This window comes from Trachinotus anak, unplaced genomic scaffold (assembly GCF_046630095.1).
Source record: "Trachinotus anak isolate AG129_WGS33_773 ecotype Australia unplaced genomic scaffold, CSIRO_AGI_Tana_v1 ptg000008l, whole genome shotgun sequence".
Classification (NCBI taxonomy): Eukaryota; Metazoa; Chordata; class Actinopteri; order Carangiformes; family Carangidae; genus Trachinotus; species Trachinotus anak.
In genome coordinates this window covers 20,653,900-20,669,190 of record NW_027273859.1, presented here as the reverse complement: position 1 = coordinate 20,669,190, position 15,291 = coordinate 20,653,900, and the positions used below count along the sequence as shown (strand labels likewise).

General features: G+C 38.4%; 1 protein-coding gene across 2 annotated transcripts in view; it reads left to right on the top strand.

The window, feature by feature from the left end:
* ipo11 (importin 11) overlaps positions 1-15,291 on the top strand; it is a 116,338-nt gene that overhangs the window by 21,482 nt on the left and 79,565 nt on the right. For both annotated transcript variants that reach the window (XM_071483400.1, XM_071483401.1), the window contains exons 8-14: positions 4,149-4,197; positions 7,329-7,399; positions 7,544-7,736; positions 8,854-9,006; positions 9,712-9,755; positions 11,947-12,037; positions 13,220-13,267. In XM_071483400.1, the coding sequence (XP_071339501.1) occupies positions 4,149-4,197; positions 7,329-7,399; positions 7,544-7,736; positions 8,854-9,006; positions 9,712-9,755; positions 11,947-12,037; positions 13,220-13,267 (649 nt within the window). The remainder of the gene's footprint in view (positions 1-4,148; positions 4,198-7,328; positions 7,400-7,543; positions 7,737-8,853; positions 9,007-9,711; positions 9,756-11,946; positions 12,038-13,219; positions 13,268-15,291) is intronic.

Here is a 15,291-nt window from a genome sequence, read left to right as displayed (position 1 = left end):
ATGTACTTCAGTACTGTGAGCAGCAAGCCCTGAGACAAATTGTAACATTTTGTCATACAAATATAAAAACACTTATGTGGATAAGCCTGGTTACAAAAATCATTGTTTGACTTGAATCATGGCCCCCAGGCAAATTCAAACAGCAAGCCACCCAAAGGTTCCCACTCTTAACTCATAGCCTGAGAAACGGTGTGGTGACAGTTTGAATAATCAGTTGTTACCTTATTTAAGTAAAAATGCTAAAAATAGGATTTGTTTGCTTTTTCAGTTTCATATCACTGAAAAATTGATCAGGTTTTTATCTTCTTGGTTGAACAAAAGATAAAATGTAAGATGTTGTGGCACCATTGCTTGGTACAATTTATGATTTCATTGTTGACATTTATTGACTGAATTGATCAATTAAAAACACAACAGCTGGCTGATGAATGAAAAGAGATGTTGGTTGCTAAAAACAAAACAAAAAAAGAACATCCAAATTGTTTTTTTGGCTTTAAGCAGCCTTGAGATACAATAGTCGACACGTCATTAACATTATGAGCCTGCTCAGCAAGTTGCTGCTGTGCTCCCTCTGCATCTCTCTCTGTCTCTTTATTGTAGTGTTTTTTCCTATTTCTTTTTTTTTTTGGCTTATTTGTGTTTCTCTTTCTTTCTCTCTCTCTGTGTCAACTAGGAGATGCCAAGGACATTTTATGACAGAATTCTGAGCTCGATTATTCCACTAATGAGACAAGTTTTTGCTTGCAGGCTGAAGGTTGTATAATGGCTGAAATACTCACATTAAAATGTCATTTGCCTTGAGCTGTGGCTGGTTATTCCAGCTCGGTGAACAGACGTAATGGTTTGGAGTTAATATTTCATGTTTAGATGTATATGCTGTTAATGTCTCAGACTCACTACTTCCTGCCTTTGCTTGTCGATACCATTTTTCATCCTTATTATTATTCAGCTGTAACCACAGAAATGTGCTTAATGTGAACCTACTTTCTTTCCCAACAGTCAGCTCATGGCAATACTTCTTTACTATTTTAAAATTAAATAAATAATAATTTAAAAAAAAGATTTAAATTTATTTCACTGTCTAAAAAAGCAGGTGGTATAATCTTTTAAATCTTTAAAAAGACTTAAGATTGTGACTTTCTCTTCTCTCTTTGGCTTCTGTATGGAAACAAACAAGCGACATCAGGTCATCATGCATCAACATCCAGTTACTCACTTATCTGAGAGTGATTTTATAACTTACACTTCAGTTATTTATTTATTATGTTTTTGTTCCTGTTGTCTCTGTGCAGTGGAGTCCTACAGCCTCAGGATAAGCAAGTTGTTTTTGTTTTTTGTTTTGCTGAAATAGAAAGATTTTCTGTTCGAGGTGCATATCTGCCTCTGTTAATGTTGCCTAGAGTAAATCTACTCTCTGACTTTCCATTGACTTGACACAAGTTTGTATGTGATCACAACCAGTGTTGAGATTTGAACCTGGATGTATGACCTGAAATGAAACTAACAATAGGGACAGGTGAGTTGAGTCAAACTGGGATAATTCCAAATTATTCTAATTCTAAATTGACAAGATGCAGTTATTGTTATTGTTATTTTTTTTCTTCAAATTAATCCCAATGTTGAATGGGAAACATCTGATAGCTTATTGATTATTCCAGTCATGGGTTATGGTTTTTCAATTTAGTAATTACAAATCTCATTCAGACCATTATGACCGTTATTGACTACTTCTTCAGATTTCTTTTCAGTGTAAATGTTTTGGACAGATAAAATGCTAACACCTATTTTTCAGATATTTCCTATGATGGTTTAAGGATCTCACGGTCTTGACTTACTGATTAGGTATTGTTATTGGTATTGATGTTGATGGCTTGTCATCTCTGATTTTACACTCCCTTTGGTCACGGGTGTGATGCTGGAAAACAAAACTGTGAAATCATTTTAAATTTTTTTATTTTATTTGTGTCAGGGACTTTAGAAAATATTCAGCAGAAGCAAGTAGCCACAATGTGCTAAGTACTTTGACACTTGACACAATCTTTGGCCTTTGAGCACTGCTTGCATGAGGGAACCATGCTGGAAGTTTGTTATTAATTAATTAATGTTATTGGGAATGTATTTACATACATTTTGCATTGAATAAGTTTTTTTTTTTGGTAAAATGGCAAACAATATAAAGATTATAGAAAGATTATTACCAACAGGTAACATAGCACAGGCTTGGAAAATTTTCACTTTTCAGTTTGCTCTGGTCTAATTTGGTCAAACGTATTCAATTCAATTCAATTCAATTTAATTCAATTTTATTTGTATAGCACCAAATCATAATATACATTATCTCAAGGCACTTTACAGGGTAAGGTCAAGACCTCACTTTGTTAAAGAGAAAAACCCAACAGTTCCCACAAAGAGCAAGCACTTGGCGACAGGGGGGAGGAAAAACTCCCTTTTAACAGGAAGAAACCTCCAACAGAACTGGGCTCAGGGTGGGCGGCCGTCTGCCTCGACCGGTTGGGTTTAGGAGAAGATAAAAAGAGGGGGTGGGGGGAGGAGAGAGGAGAGAAGAGAGAGAGAGAGAGACAGAGACCAGGAACAGCTGTGTAGGTAATGGTGTTATGTGTGTTATTATGTGTGTTATTCACAAGGTGTATTCTAAGCATGTGTTACGACTGTTATGATATCAACAGCAGAATCAAATGGTTGGCTTGTTAGTTTAGTTTGTTTCTCTCTGATGTTCTTTTGAGTACAAAAGGTGCTCATTAGTTATATCCTCTCACACAAGCACATAGTTTATGTGTCTGTTATTAGCTGTAGTCTGCAGTGTGTTCAAATTCAACTTTTTACAAAAGGTGACACGATGCAGCCCTATGGCAATGGTTAAAGAGATTCACACTTGTGTCCCCCGTAAGCAATTGTTTTATAATGAGTGTCTTTACATAACATAAGCATTCTGCATAGATGAGGTTTATTTTCTAATCACCACAGTGGCAGCAGTGATTAGAAAGAACGGCAGTCATTTGGAAAGTACTGACGTGAAAAGTGAAAGACACTGTCAGCTTTCAAAAAATCACATTGTTCATTTTTTCTCTTACTCGGCAGCATTCAGGAGTTAACAAACATCTTTGTGTCATCCTAAAATAATATTCTAGATAATAAAAGGTGCATACAGTTTAACCATTGTAGTAAACAATCTAGCACAGCCCTCTGAACCTGGAGCAACTCAGTGCACATATACATAAGCAAACATTCTCCAAATTTTAAATTAGCACCCACTTCCCTGAGATCCTTTCTCAGGTTGAACTAGGTTGTTCTGTCGGCACTTAACAGAAGAACTCAACGGCAAACTACTCTCACCCTACTGCTGACACGCCCACTAAATGCCCTCCACCCTGTATGCATTCGACATCTTTTTATTTCCATCTCAGTCCATTTTGCTGAAATTCACCTCTTCACCTCATCCTATTGTATTTACTCTGGCAGTGCCATGAGCTAAACTTTCTCATCCTCTTTTAACATCATGACTGGCTCAGATGGAAACTTCTATTTTGCACTTCCTTTTGCATTAGTTTTTTTTTTTTTTTATTTTCTGCATGCCCTATTTAGGTGTTTTTCTCTGCTTTTATTTCATCCACCTTGCCTCCCTCCCCTCTTTTCCAAACTTCCCACCATAGGCTTAACAAATGTCTGGAGTGAACTCTGTTCTCCATCACCCTCCCACCCTCTCCTCTGTCCTCGTCTTTGGACCCTCTCTTTCTTCACTAACCGTGTTAGGAGCTATAGTTGCTGGCTGCGCTGTGTTGGCTGGATGTGTGATTAATGACACTGCTGTTGACCTCATGGCTGAACATTAATGCAGAACTAAACAGATTGCATCTCCATCTATCATCTAATTTCCCATGCTAAACCCCAGCTACACCAGCCTACAGAAAATTGATTCTATTTCATACCGTGTAGCCGGCACTTTTATACTCCTGAACACAGAACCAAGTTTGCCCACGCACACGTGCGCACAAACACAACACACAGATCCTAAAGTTATTCTCTTGTTAATATATCTGCTTCCGGGCAATACTGATGAGTGAGTTAACGGCTGAAATGTCATAGAGATTAAACTTCATCTCACCCTCTCTTCATCTCTTCCTTTTCAGGGCTTCCTGAATGCAGTGTTTGAAAGGCTAAAACAGTTCTTGGAATGCTGTGAGTACTTTTCTCTTTCTCTCTCCTGAACCTCTGATCCGCAGCTTCTCTCTTAAAGTAAACACATTTAGTCAGGTGCTTGATCTAATGCATGCGAGAAGGCACCTACTTAAAAAATCTTAAGATACTTTATGATCCTCAAAGTTTAGTCCCATAATAGTATAGCATAATGTAGGTATCAAATTAAAAGTTGCAGCCTGAGTTGATCAATTTTTTGATGAAGGATTTTCCTAGAAAACAGAAACCGTATGCTTACTGTACTATTATTTAAAAGTCTGACTCAGGGAATGAGATCTCTCTAATTTTATAGAGCAGGTTGAAGACACAATGAAATATGTTTCCCTGGAAAATCTTTGACGTTTACCTCATCCTATACTAGAAGGTGTGAACATAAAATCAAGCAATAAAGATATCAAAAACATATTAAATATTATCACCCCCCTGACATCAGATCAAACAGTGTTTGTCTCCCTCACTAGTATTTCATTGGTTTATGTGTGAAAATTTAGCACTTTAGATGTTTTATGTTTTGTTTTTCCTCCATAAGTTTGGTCAGTTTTATTCTTTGGCCCTGAAAGAACAATACTTATAATTATAATTTTAATAATTTTAACGTTTTTTTCCCGGTTGAAATCATAAACTTCAAACTCAAAGGCTAAAGAGGCAATTTAGTGGTGTCTTTAATGAGCTGTTCACAGTGCTGTTTGTTTGAGTATGGGTGCCATGTTCCTCTGCACTTGTGAAGTGAAGAAAGTGTTTCTAAAGAACTGCGAAGATCAGGCAAATTAGAATAACATTGAATTTAGATAAAATCATCTATATTTAATGATTTGTCAATGTGATGTTTAAGTGGATGAAATTAATGAATGAAGACACACAGAAATGGGGTAAACTCCAGAGCATCTAACTCCAAAATAGACAGTCTAAGTGTTGTATTGTTACTTATGTCTACTTTAGTATGTAACTGCAATCAAACAATAAGCAACTTAAGCTTTGTTCTTTCATCGCCGCTGCCTGTCACTCATTCGCTCGCGAGCTCTCTGAAAAGTTCCTGAGGTGAAAACACCCAATGAGTGACACCCTTTGAGTGGTAGCCGCCCAGTTCAGTGGCAGCTATGTTAGCTCACTTTTACTGTCAGATCCCATCATCAATGATCCTTTCTTCTTTTCCATACAAGTTTGTCATAACAGCACCCAATGAGTGAGATAAATCTCAGGCACAGCTCCACAAGCTGCAATAGCAGCAGATGTTGGTTAAAAAATATATATAATTTGAGATATCAGCTGCAACTATCATTTCCAATATTTACTCTGCTGATGGCAATGGAGACAGGGTCGGGGTCTTGTTGGTATTTTTGTCAGGCAGATAGGGGAAAGCAGCAAGGCAAGCTCACAGCCGGGCTGGGGAGAAATATCAGCTCTGCACAGCCTGATAAGGTCAGCTATATTCACTGGTGTTTTTGGGACAGGCTTTGTGGGTCCATTCAGATGTCTGGCTCTTCCTGTTAGATGTTTGTCCTCCAACTGAGGTCACCTGTCTATTTCTGTCAGTCAATACATTGTTGAAAACTTTCTTGCTAGGCTACATACGTGTCAGAAACAATGAATATCCTTTAGTTTCAATGTTCTTTCTTTATTTACCGTGTTCATTTTCTTTATCTATCTCTGTCTATGAATTTTAATGGCGCGGCTCAGCTCTATGACCTCAGTGACTTCAAATAGTTTAGACAACATCTGCTTACATTACCAGCTGTTGAACGCCTGCAAACATGGATACAATGGCATAGACACATTAAATGAAATGGTGTTTTCATCTAGATTGTATTATCTTATCTGTACATAATCCCAAACAAGTAAGACGCAGCAATCTTTGAGCCAGTTAAGTTTTTTTTTTTTTAATCAATCCTGTGTTGCTGCAGATCAATGGTTGCTGAGAGAAATGAATGTGTGTGTGTATAAGGGGAGAGGAAATGATGACCCTGGCTGTTCATAAATGATTGGAGGAGCGCCAGAGACTGTTATTGTCTCTGCCGATTTCATCAGCGAGGTTGACAGGAAGTAAACTACATGGGACATCTTTATTGGCTCTAGCATCATGAGTGGTTTTATGGAGCCTAAATTTACATCAGAGGTAGGGAGTCATACTCATGGTCATTTCTGAATTATTTTATTACGGTACTTTATTATGTACACCAGAGCTTTTAATGGGCCCATAGGACTCCCACAAGGTAGCAGGGTGGAGTGGGCATTTGACCTTTAAAGAAAGAAAAAGTTTGTTGTAGTAAATCAAGTCATGAAGCCAAGTTAAGTTAATCTCCCAATTTATTTTGTTTTATTACCAGATAAGATGATTTCTCATCTAATGTTCCATGTCATACTGAAAAGGGATTCCTCTAAATGAACTGTGACTCATTTTAGAATCTTTTTATCGACAGTTGATGCAGTTGTTTCTTATGTGGGCTTTGAGCAGTTTACCTTTTTATGAAAAATGTTTCAGGAGATGAAAGTTAAGAATTTCAACACATCAGCGTTCACCGTCTTTTCATCACTATTAAAGTAGTAGTTTTACATTTTGGGAAATATGGGTATCTACGTTTACTTTTCTCAGTTTGCTGAGACAAAGGGAAGCCCAGTCATATCTGTTTATTATATATGAAGCTGAAGCCAAGAGGCAATTAGCTTAGCATAAAGACTGGACTTAATGGAAACAGCTAGCCTGGCTTGTTCTAAAGGTACAAAAAAAATCTGCTTCATCAAGAAAGCAAAAAGCAATTCCCTTCCTTTAATAAAAATCTATTTGGTTCAAAAAATTAAATACAAAAAAAAACAATGTAACTTAAACTTATGTTTTAATCAGTACCCACATTTAGAGATAATCATAAAGATTGGCATTAACATTATGGATATAAATGAAGGTTTAAAGGTTTTTGTATATGCAGGTCAGAGCAGTATATCACCTTATTACGATTACAGTCTGTTATATTGCAGTATTGACCAACCGAATTACATGGATTTAAATTAGATAACTATGGATCTTCATTGCCAGTGTATGATAACTGCCTGAGGATGTCGTATGTTATTAAGTGTACTGCTGCTAAGTAACAATGCTGTGTGGTTGGTTTGTGCTTCAGGTCGGCAGGTCGGTCCAGACAGCACATGCAGAGAAAAGCTGGAGAAGACGATCATACTATACACTAAAGTTGTGAGTTGACTTGCATATTAATATATAATAATAAATGCCAAATGTCAGTCTGTCATTATTAATGAAGAGGTTGTATATTTTGAATCAAGGACAGTCTAAATAATGTCTTCCTCCTTCCCTTTGTTTGCCCTCCCTTCCATGTAGTTGTTAGACTTCCTGGAGTACCATCCCTGTGCATTCATACCCCTAATCCAGCGTTCCCTGGAGTTTGCCGTCAGCTACGTGTTCACACCTGCAGGGGAGGGAGTGACCTTTGAGCGCTTCATTGTTCAGTGCATGAACCTCATCAAGATGATTGTGAAGAACGATGCCTACAAACCTTCCAAGAACATTGATGGTAGGATATTAAAGCTTTGTTAAAGAGGGAAGCAGGAAGGGAGGATGAATGAAGTGATAATACAAGGGACAAAAAAAAAGGGGGACACCAGATGAGTGACCAGAAATGCAGAGACAGATGAAAGCTTAACAACCAAATCTGAATTTTAGGTCTATGGTTCAGAGACCAAAAGAAAATCTTCAGCTCTTCAAAGCTGATCACTGAAAGGGTTTTGAAAAGCACAATGCTGTAATACCATCAGCATCACCGTTCCTCGCCATGGCTCATGTTTATTTCAAGCTGTCAGAGGCCTTGGGTGCCTCATTAGCTGCGGAGCACAGCACTTGGTCTTTGTTCCGCGGGCTCACACGGTCTTTGGTGTGCCTCATTGAAGATCTTCTCTCTGAGCAATTGTTAGTTCACAGAGAATGGAGCTGCGTTTTTGTGGTTCTTGTGTTAAAAGCTTGGTTTGATTCAAATGTGTTGGAATGTGTGAAGATTTTTTTCCCCCCCTATTTCTAAACAGGAAAACAAAATATTTTGAGTAGCAAGATTATATACACTGAGCCACACAGCTTACTTGAGAGCAGCCATCTGACTTAAGTATTAGGCCCATGCTGTCAGTCAGCTAAACAGACAGGAAAACCTGTCGTATTAGAAGAGGGTTCTGTAACGGTAGTCACTTGAGGGTCAGGGGCCACAGGCAATGTGGCAATGACTAGCAATCTGTTAGGTTGGGTATTGGTTTGGCTCTGGAAGTTCTCATTTGCTTCATATCAGAGTATTTTCTTTCTTTTACTAAAATGCTAAATGTGTTTTGGATTTTAAAAATAAAGATTCATTTTCACTGAGAATCAAGATGAGTAGCAGAGCAGAGATTTCTTTCCCACTACAAACTGCAGGAGAATGTAATAAGTTTGAAGTTAGCGTGTAGACAAGGGATGCCTCACATTTGAGGATTACATAAACTGCTCCTTCTGCTTTTGTTTTTGTCTGAAATTAAGCAATTTGAGCATACACTACTACTTTTACATGAAATGCTGCTATGTATTGATTATTTTATGCAAGTTTATGAGTAAACAGTTTTTTCCCTCTTTTTTCCTTTTCTTACACTGTCACTCCTCCCTCCCTCCCTCAGACAGTAAACCCGAGAGTCTGGAGGCTCACAAGATCAAGACAGCATTCTTCACACACCCCACACTGACAGAGATTGGACGCCGGCTCGTCTCACACTACTTCCTTCTCACAGAGGAAGAGCTGGCAATGTGGGAAGAGGACCCTGAGAGCTTTGGTAATAGCACATCCCCAGATAAACAGGCTGAATCCAAATGTTTGGGCTTATCTAGACTTGCAGTATGGCAGAGTTAAGGGGCATCTTCTCTGGAACAGTCCAGAACAGTGAGGGTTAGCCTGCTCTACAATTCATGAAGCCAGCAATGTGGCTTTGGGTGCAGACTTCAACAGAACTTCTTTTATTGTTGTATTCATGTAGTAGTAATGTTGCATCAATGCCGGAGGGTTTGGTGTTGAAGCGTAGTTTCTTGAATTGTGATTTGTACGTGATAATCTGCAGACAAACGTGTTCCATTAACAGTGTTACCAAACAGCACAACTTGTTGTCAGAGGCTAATATTGATCTAAAGTAGGAATACTCCATGTTTAATGAAGGCTGATGTGGATTCCCTTTAGATAAGTGCTCAATGAAATAGATTACAAGGCAAAGATCTTGGTGTTGGTTGTGGCAGCAATTGAGATCTTAGTAACACATTTTATTTTCAGACCTTTTGAAACTGGCTCTGACTCAGCCACAACACTTTGTAAAGTTCAGAGCACAACGGCCCAGTGTGGTAGTTCAGTAATGAACTGATTCAGTTTGACAGAATCACACACAAGTGTGTAAAAATACATTTGTAGTTGCACTGCTCAGACAAGATGTACAGCCATAACCCCCACTCCAGCATTTCCTAATCGAAAACCATTTTTCATCATTTTCCAGCTGTTGAAGAAACAGGTGGTGACTCTTGGAAATACAGTCTCCGGGTGAGTAAAGATACAGTTGTGTGAACACACAAACACACACACACACACACACACACACACACACACACACACACACACACACACACACACACACACACACACACCCTAAAAATGATCCTACTGTATCTAGCTGATGGGGATGTTCATAATTGCCCAGTAATGATGGGTGTGCACACAGTCTTTCTGATATGTATGGACATAGCACAACACTCAACCATCACATAAAATAATACTTCAGCCACACACTGACACCCCTATCCTGAAGAGGGCCACTGAAAAGAAACTAAACTTGCCTCCTAAGTTTCTGGGTAAAACTGAATGTCTAGTTTGCCAAGACTAAAGTTTAGCTTTTATAAGAAGAAAAAAAAAAAATGTCCATCTTCAAAATCATAAAAATGTAGATTAAACAACCACAGCAGCAGTAGATTTAATTTCAGTGTAATTGCTACAATATTAATTAATATCGTAATATTGCAAAATGAATCACAAATATGTTTTAGTGTATTCTGTGTCTTCAAAAATTAAAAGCAGCATTTTATGTGGTGGCACTGAGCAGATTGTATCACTACAGCATCATAAAACAGTTAGTAGTCCCCGGGGCTTTATAGTTTGTCTCTGTGCCTGTGTAGTTAGTTGGCAGAGGCTTATCTTCAGCTGTTTTTCTGAGTCATGACATCATTTCTTATCCGCTGTCTTATTTTGCTTCCGTCTACCCCTCATTTCTCTTCCCATCCCACTCTGAGTTGAGTCTCGTTCAGCTTACTTTCATCACTTCAGATGACAAACTTGTACCCTGCCGTTGCTTTGAAGTACACTGAAGCATTTTTTTCATTGGACCTCGAGGTCTTGTTGCAAAAGTTCTTATTCATTTACAGCACACAGCAGCAGGAGAAATGTGGCATTACAGTCTATGAGAGACGATTTTGAATTTTAAGTAGAAACCACTGTTTTGTTTTTATTAAATCATTGCTCCTTTTCGATTGGGCCATGCTACAAACATTTTACAGACACAAAGATCAAGTGCTCCATTAGAAGTGATTAATTTACAAATGTAAGCGTTTTGAATAGAACACTCTCTTAGTATAAGTAACTTGCCTTTTATGCCTCGGTGCCGGTGACAGCCAGGGCCAGAGAGATTATGTTTTCAGGTTGTCCATCGGTCCCATTCTTGTGAATGCAATATCTCAGTTATGCCTCAAGGGAGGAGTTCTAACTCTACTAATTCTAGTATTTAATTGAAGTATGAATTAAATTTATAATGTAGAAATGATCACAGTTGATAAACAACACAACACTTCTGCCGATCTAAGCAGATAAGGGTAATGTATAGATTACATCAATATATGTACATCTCATTAGCACATTAGCACATTGTCATGTTCAGGATGGTTCATGGGTCATATGTCACTGTGCATCTGTTTCATCCATTGTCACCAATTCTAATGGCTGCTTACGGATGACCTTCCCCTGTCAATATTACCGTCTGTCTATATTTTCCCAACTGAACAAGGGTTTTATGTTTGCCCTGATCTCATCAAGTGGGATTGGCTTTTCACAAGTGCCATGTATCCTCTGACCTTTGGCCAACAAAGCAGAAAGGTTATACATGTCACAGACACATACAGCACACAGCATGTATTCATGAACTGCCTCAGCTCATGTTGTCAGAGTTCTTACACCTTCATTGATTTTTTTTGACTACATCTAAAACCAATAAACTACCGAAGGTGGGTGGACTAACATTTCTCTCTCTCTGTCTCTCACACACACACACACACACACACACACACACACACACACACACACACACACACACACACACACACACACACACACACACACACACACACACACACAGAGTCACTTTGACTTTTCATTGAACAGCAGCTCAAGCAACTGTTTGTCATTGTTGGTGTGTGTTTGTCATGCCCCTTTATATAAATTTGTCTTTGTGTTTGTAGATGGTATGCACTGATGTCACTTATTCATGTGATATGTTCCCCCCTCACCACATCTGAGTGCCCAACAAAAACACAAGTGGCTGCTGAGAATGGGGAGAACAGTGATGCTGGGAGAAGAACTAATGAATGATCTTGATGACTTCCGCATAGAGTGGCAGTGTGTGTGTACCATCTACTATGCCAATTAAATGTCTTTCTTTTTGTCTACTCTGCTCTGTACCTCTGTTTAGCCTTGTACAGAAGTATTGTTCCTGGATATCTTCCACAACTACAGCCAGACCCTGACGCCGGTGCTGCTGGATATGGTTCAGAATCTCCAGGGTCAGTTAAATGACAATTCAAATATTCAAACATGCCAAAAGCACATTCTGTACCCTTTTCAGCAAAACCTATAACATTCTTCCAATGCAAGGAAAACAAGTACTCAGTTGCACTCAGTTTAATGGGTACGCCTAGCTAAAACCATAATGCTGTGAAATATAGCTCTGTAATAAATCTCAAGTTCATAAATGTTATAAAGTTTCATTTTTGTTGGAGCTGTTTAAACTCAATATTATAGTCATTTTGGAGACAAGCCATGGTGCAGTTGGATTTTATTGTTATACTTTGTAATTTTTTTGCATATGTGTAATGCTTTTTCAGAGCATTTATACATTCAAAGTACTTATGCAAATTGACTTTATGTCTTGAAAGATGCTAGACAGACAAAATTGCCCCACCTTGCACATGCTGCACTGTATACATTCCTTGTCACACAAAATGCCTAGACCCTATTTCCCATCATAAAATGTAGCCTGGTTGCTTCAGAATAACTGATGCATATTTCATATATTATAGAACAGCAAAGTATGCAGGCTTTTTCATGTTTCTCTTAACAGTCACGTTATGTATAACATGCAATCTGTAGGCTTGACATCACCTTCAAGTTCCCTGGTGACAACCTTCACCATTACAACCACTCTCAACTCTCTAGTCAGTCAGTCAGTCAGTCAGTCAGGCAGTCACATACATGCGCACACTGGTCTCCTGGTGGTACTGATGTGTAGCTCTTATTCTCTTGCTGAATTAGTAGTGCCGTTGCTCAAACATGCAGATCATAGGGTCTGCATCCGGCATGTTTCCTAAGCTGCTTTTGTTTTCAAGTGACAGAGTGAAAATTGGTTCTGCTGGAGTGAGGAAGATGTCAGATTGGGTGATTCTATGGTTGAAGGGAGGGAGTTATTGATTTTGAGATCTAGTGAACAACAAGGACTAATAAAGAGAGAGAGAGAGAAGGGTACAATGTGAATAGTGCAATGATTGATACAGTGGCTCTTGGGCTTCTTTATGTTGCAACTGTGTCGAGATGTACTCATTGGGTCCATTAAATCCTACAGTTACCATTTAAAAAAAAAAAAAAAAAAAAAAGCTTAAACATATTATTAGTATTATTATTACTTACCTTTCTAATGCAGTCTGTCTGGTCACTGAAATTACATCCAGTGTATGTGCATGCCTTTGCAGGCCCAACCAATGTGGAAGACCCCGTCCAGCTGCTAATGAAGGATGCAGGTGAGTCACAGGCTTCACATACTCTCTGGCTGAATGAGTGACCTGGACTCAAACGAGTCTGATTTTGGTTAACATTATCATTACATCTCCAACACAAAATGTGAAGCTTGGCAGATGGGCTTACAGATGGGATGGGATACAAAACAATCATTTGATGATGTAAAGTCTTTTCTGGTTGCATTTTATAATGTGGTCCTTTATCTGCTGCTCTGTGCAACGTAATCTTTTATGTTTACAGACCAGTTTCCTCTTCTGTTTTCTTTCTCTCTACCTCCCTTTTGTATTTACCACTCTTTGGCAGGTCAGGCCTGCACTCAGGTTTTGTGGCATACACAACTAAATCACAGACTGTTACAATTGCCTGCTAAGAGGGATTCTGTTAAATCTGGATGCCTGTAGAGCTCTCAGCAGTCTGCTGACAGTGTTGATAAAACGGCACACATCAGCGGGTGATCAAGCTGTGCTGTGGTCCCAGCAGCAGCAATGGCAGATAATTTGTGGCACAGCTGAAGCTGGTTGAAGAGGTTAAATGGACGCTTAATAACCGCAGTGGTTGATTTCTTTTATTTTTGTTTATTTCATTAAAATAGATAAATCAAAAATACTAATAGTGTTAATACAATGATAGACTAAGACCAGTAAGCCTGGGCCAGTGTTTCTGAGTCCCCAACCCAAAAATTATATGCTTGAGCCTGCGTCAATGAGCTGAAGGCTGGAACAGGCACATGAGTTCCTGCTATGTGCTGTAAAGATATTTGTTGTGTGTAATAGATAAAGACCTCCAAACCCACAACCAAATGCTTAGGCTCTTTTTATAGCTGATAAATGCTGCTACCTGGCATTCAACCAAGTATAAACCATTCTTGTAGCAGTGTTTTTAATTTTGATTGCTGAAGACATCCATGAGGTGTTTACATCTTTTTGTAGCCCTTCTGTACGGTTGTCATTTTATTGCTGCACTGGCAGCAGTATTAACTTCCTCTTTGTGAAATATTTTACATTAGGTTTATTTTAGTGCACCATTAGCCCTCTGGGTTTAGTCCTTTTTGGACCACCAAAAACACAACCAAAAACTTACAAAGACCTAATTTTGAATTATAATATAGCAGTGATGTGGACCAGGAAATAACTTTACCCCAAACTGAAGCTACACTGTGTCAGTAACAACAAACATAGAACTCCATAAACACCATATGTGATAATCAAAGTACTAATGAAGAATTAAGAATAGTGAGGATCCAAACACTACAGAGATCTTAGCTGCTTTTTCACTCCTCCCTCTAAGTAAGAAGGGAAGCAAATGAAAAATGCACATTATTCTTACAAGTTCCAGTCAGTTTTTTTTTTACTGTACTTAAAAATGAAATAAATATTAAATCCTCAGAGCTTTGGCTTTTGTGATGAGGCCACTGCTTCAGTACCTTTGGACTATCTATCTTTCTGCCTATCCCTCCATCTATCCATCTTTTTGCAGAGATAAATGAGAGAAAATATGTCTTTGGGGCCTTTTGCTGCTAAATAAGATTTTTTTATCATTCTGCTGAGAGACACCTATTGTGTTTTATATATTTCTCTTGCCTTCTCTACTTTGGCTTTTCTGTTTTTATCTCTTTCACACACACAATCACACACACTTACACATACATACTTTAGACCACAATATACTTGCCCAGTGCCAGCCTTGCATAATACCAGAGAACTGAAGTAATGGAAAAAGTTTCAGTTTCTCTCTATTAAATCTCCTCCCTTCTCTGTCTTTGCTCTTTTCCCCTTTCTCTCAGTCTTTTTCTTTTGCCATCGCAAAATTCATTGCTGAGATAAGATAGAGATAAACATAAATTCTAAAACATAACAGGAGACATCTCTTCCACTTGTACAGCCTTTGTCTGTTTGTCTATATTATATTGTTCTCATATTTTCTTTTTCTAATCTCACGTTGTTGTCTTTTTAGTGCTCCCCTCTACATTTTTGCCGCTATTACAACAATTTCTGCCTCCTTTTAGTCTACTTCCTGATATATTTTT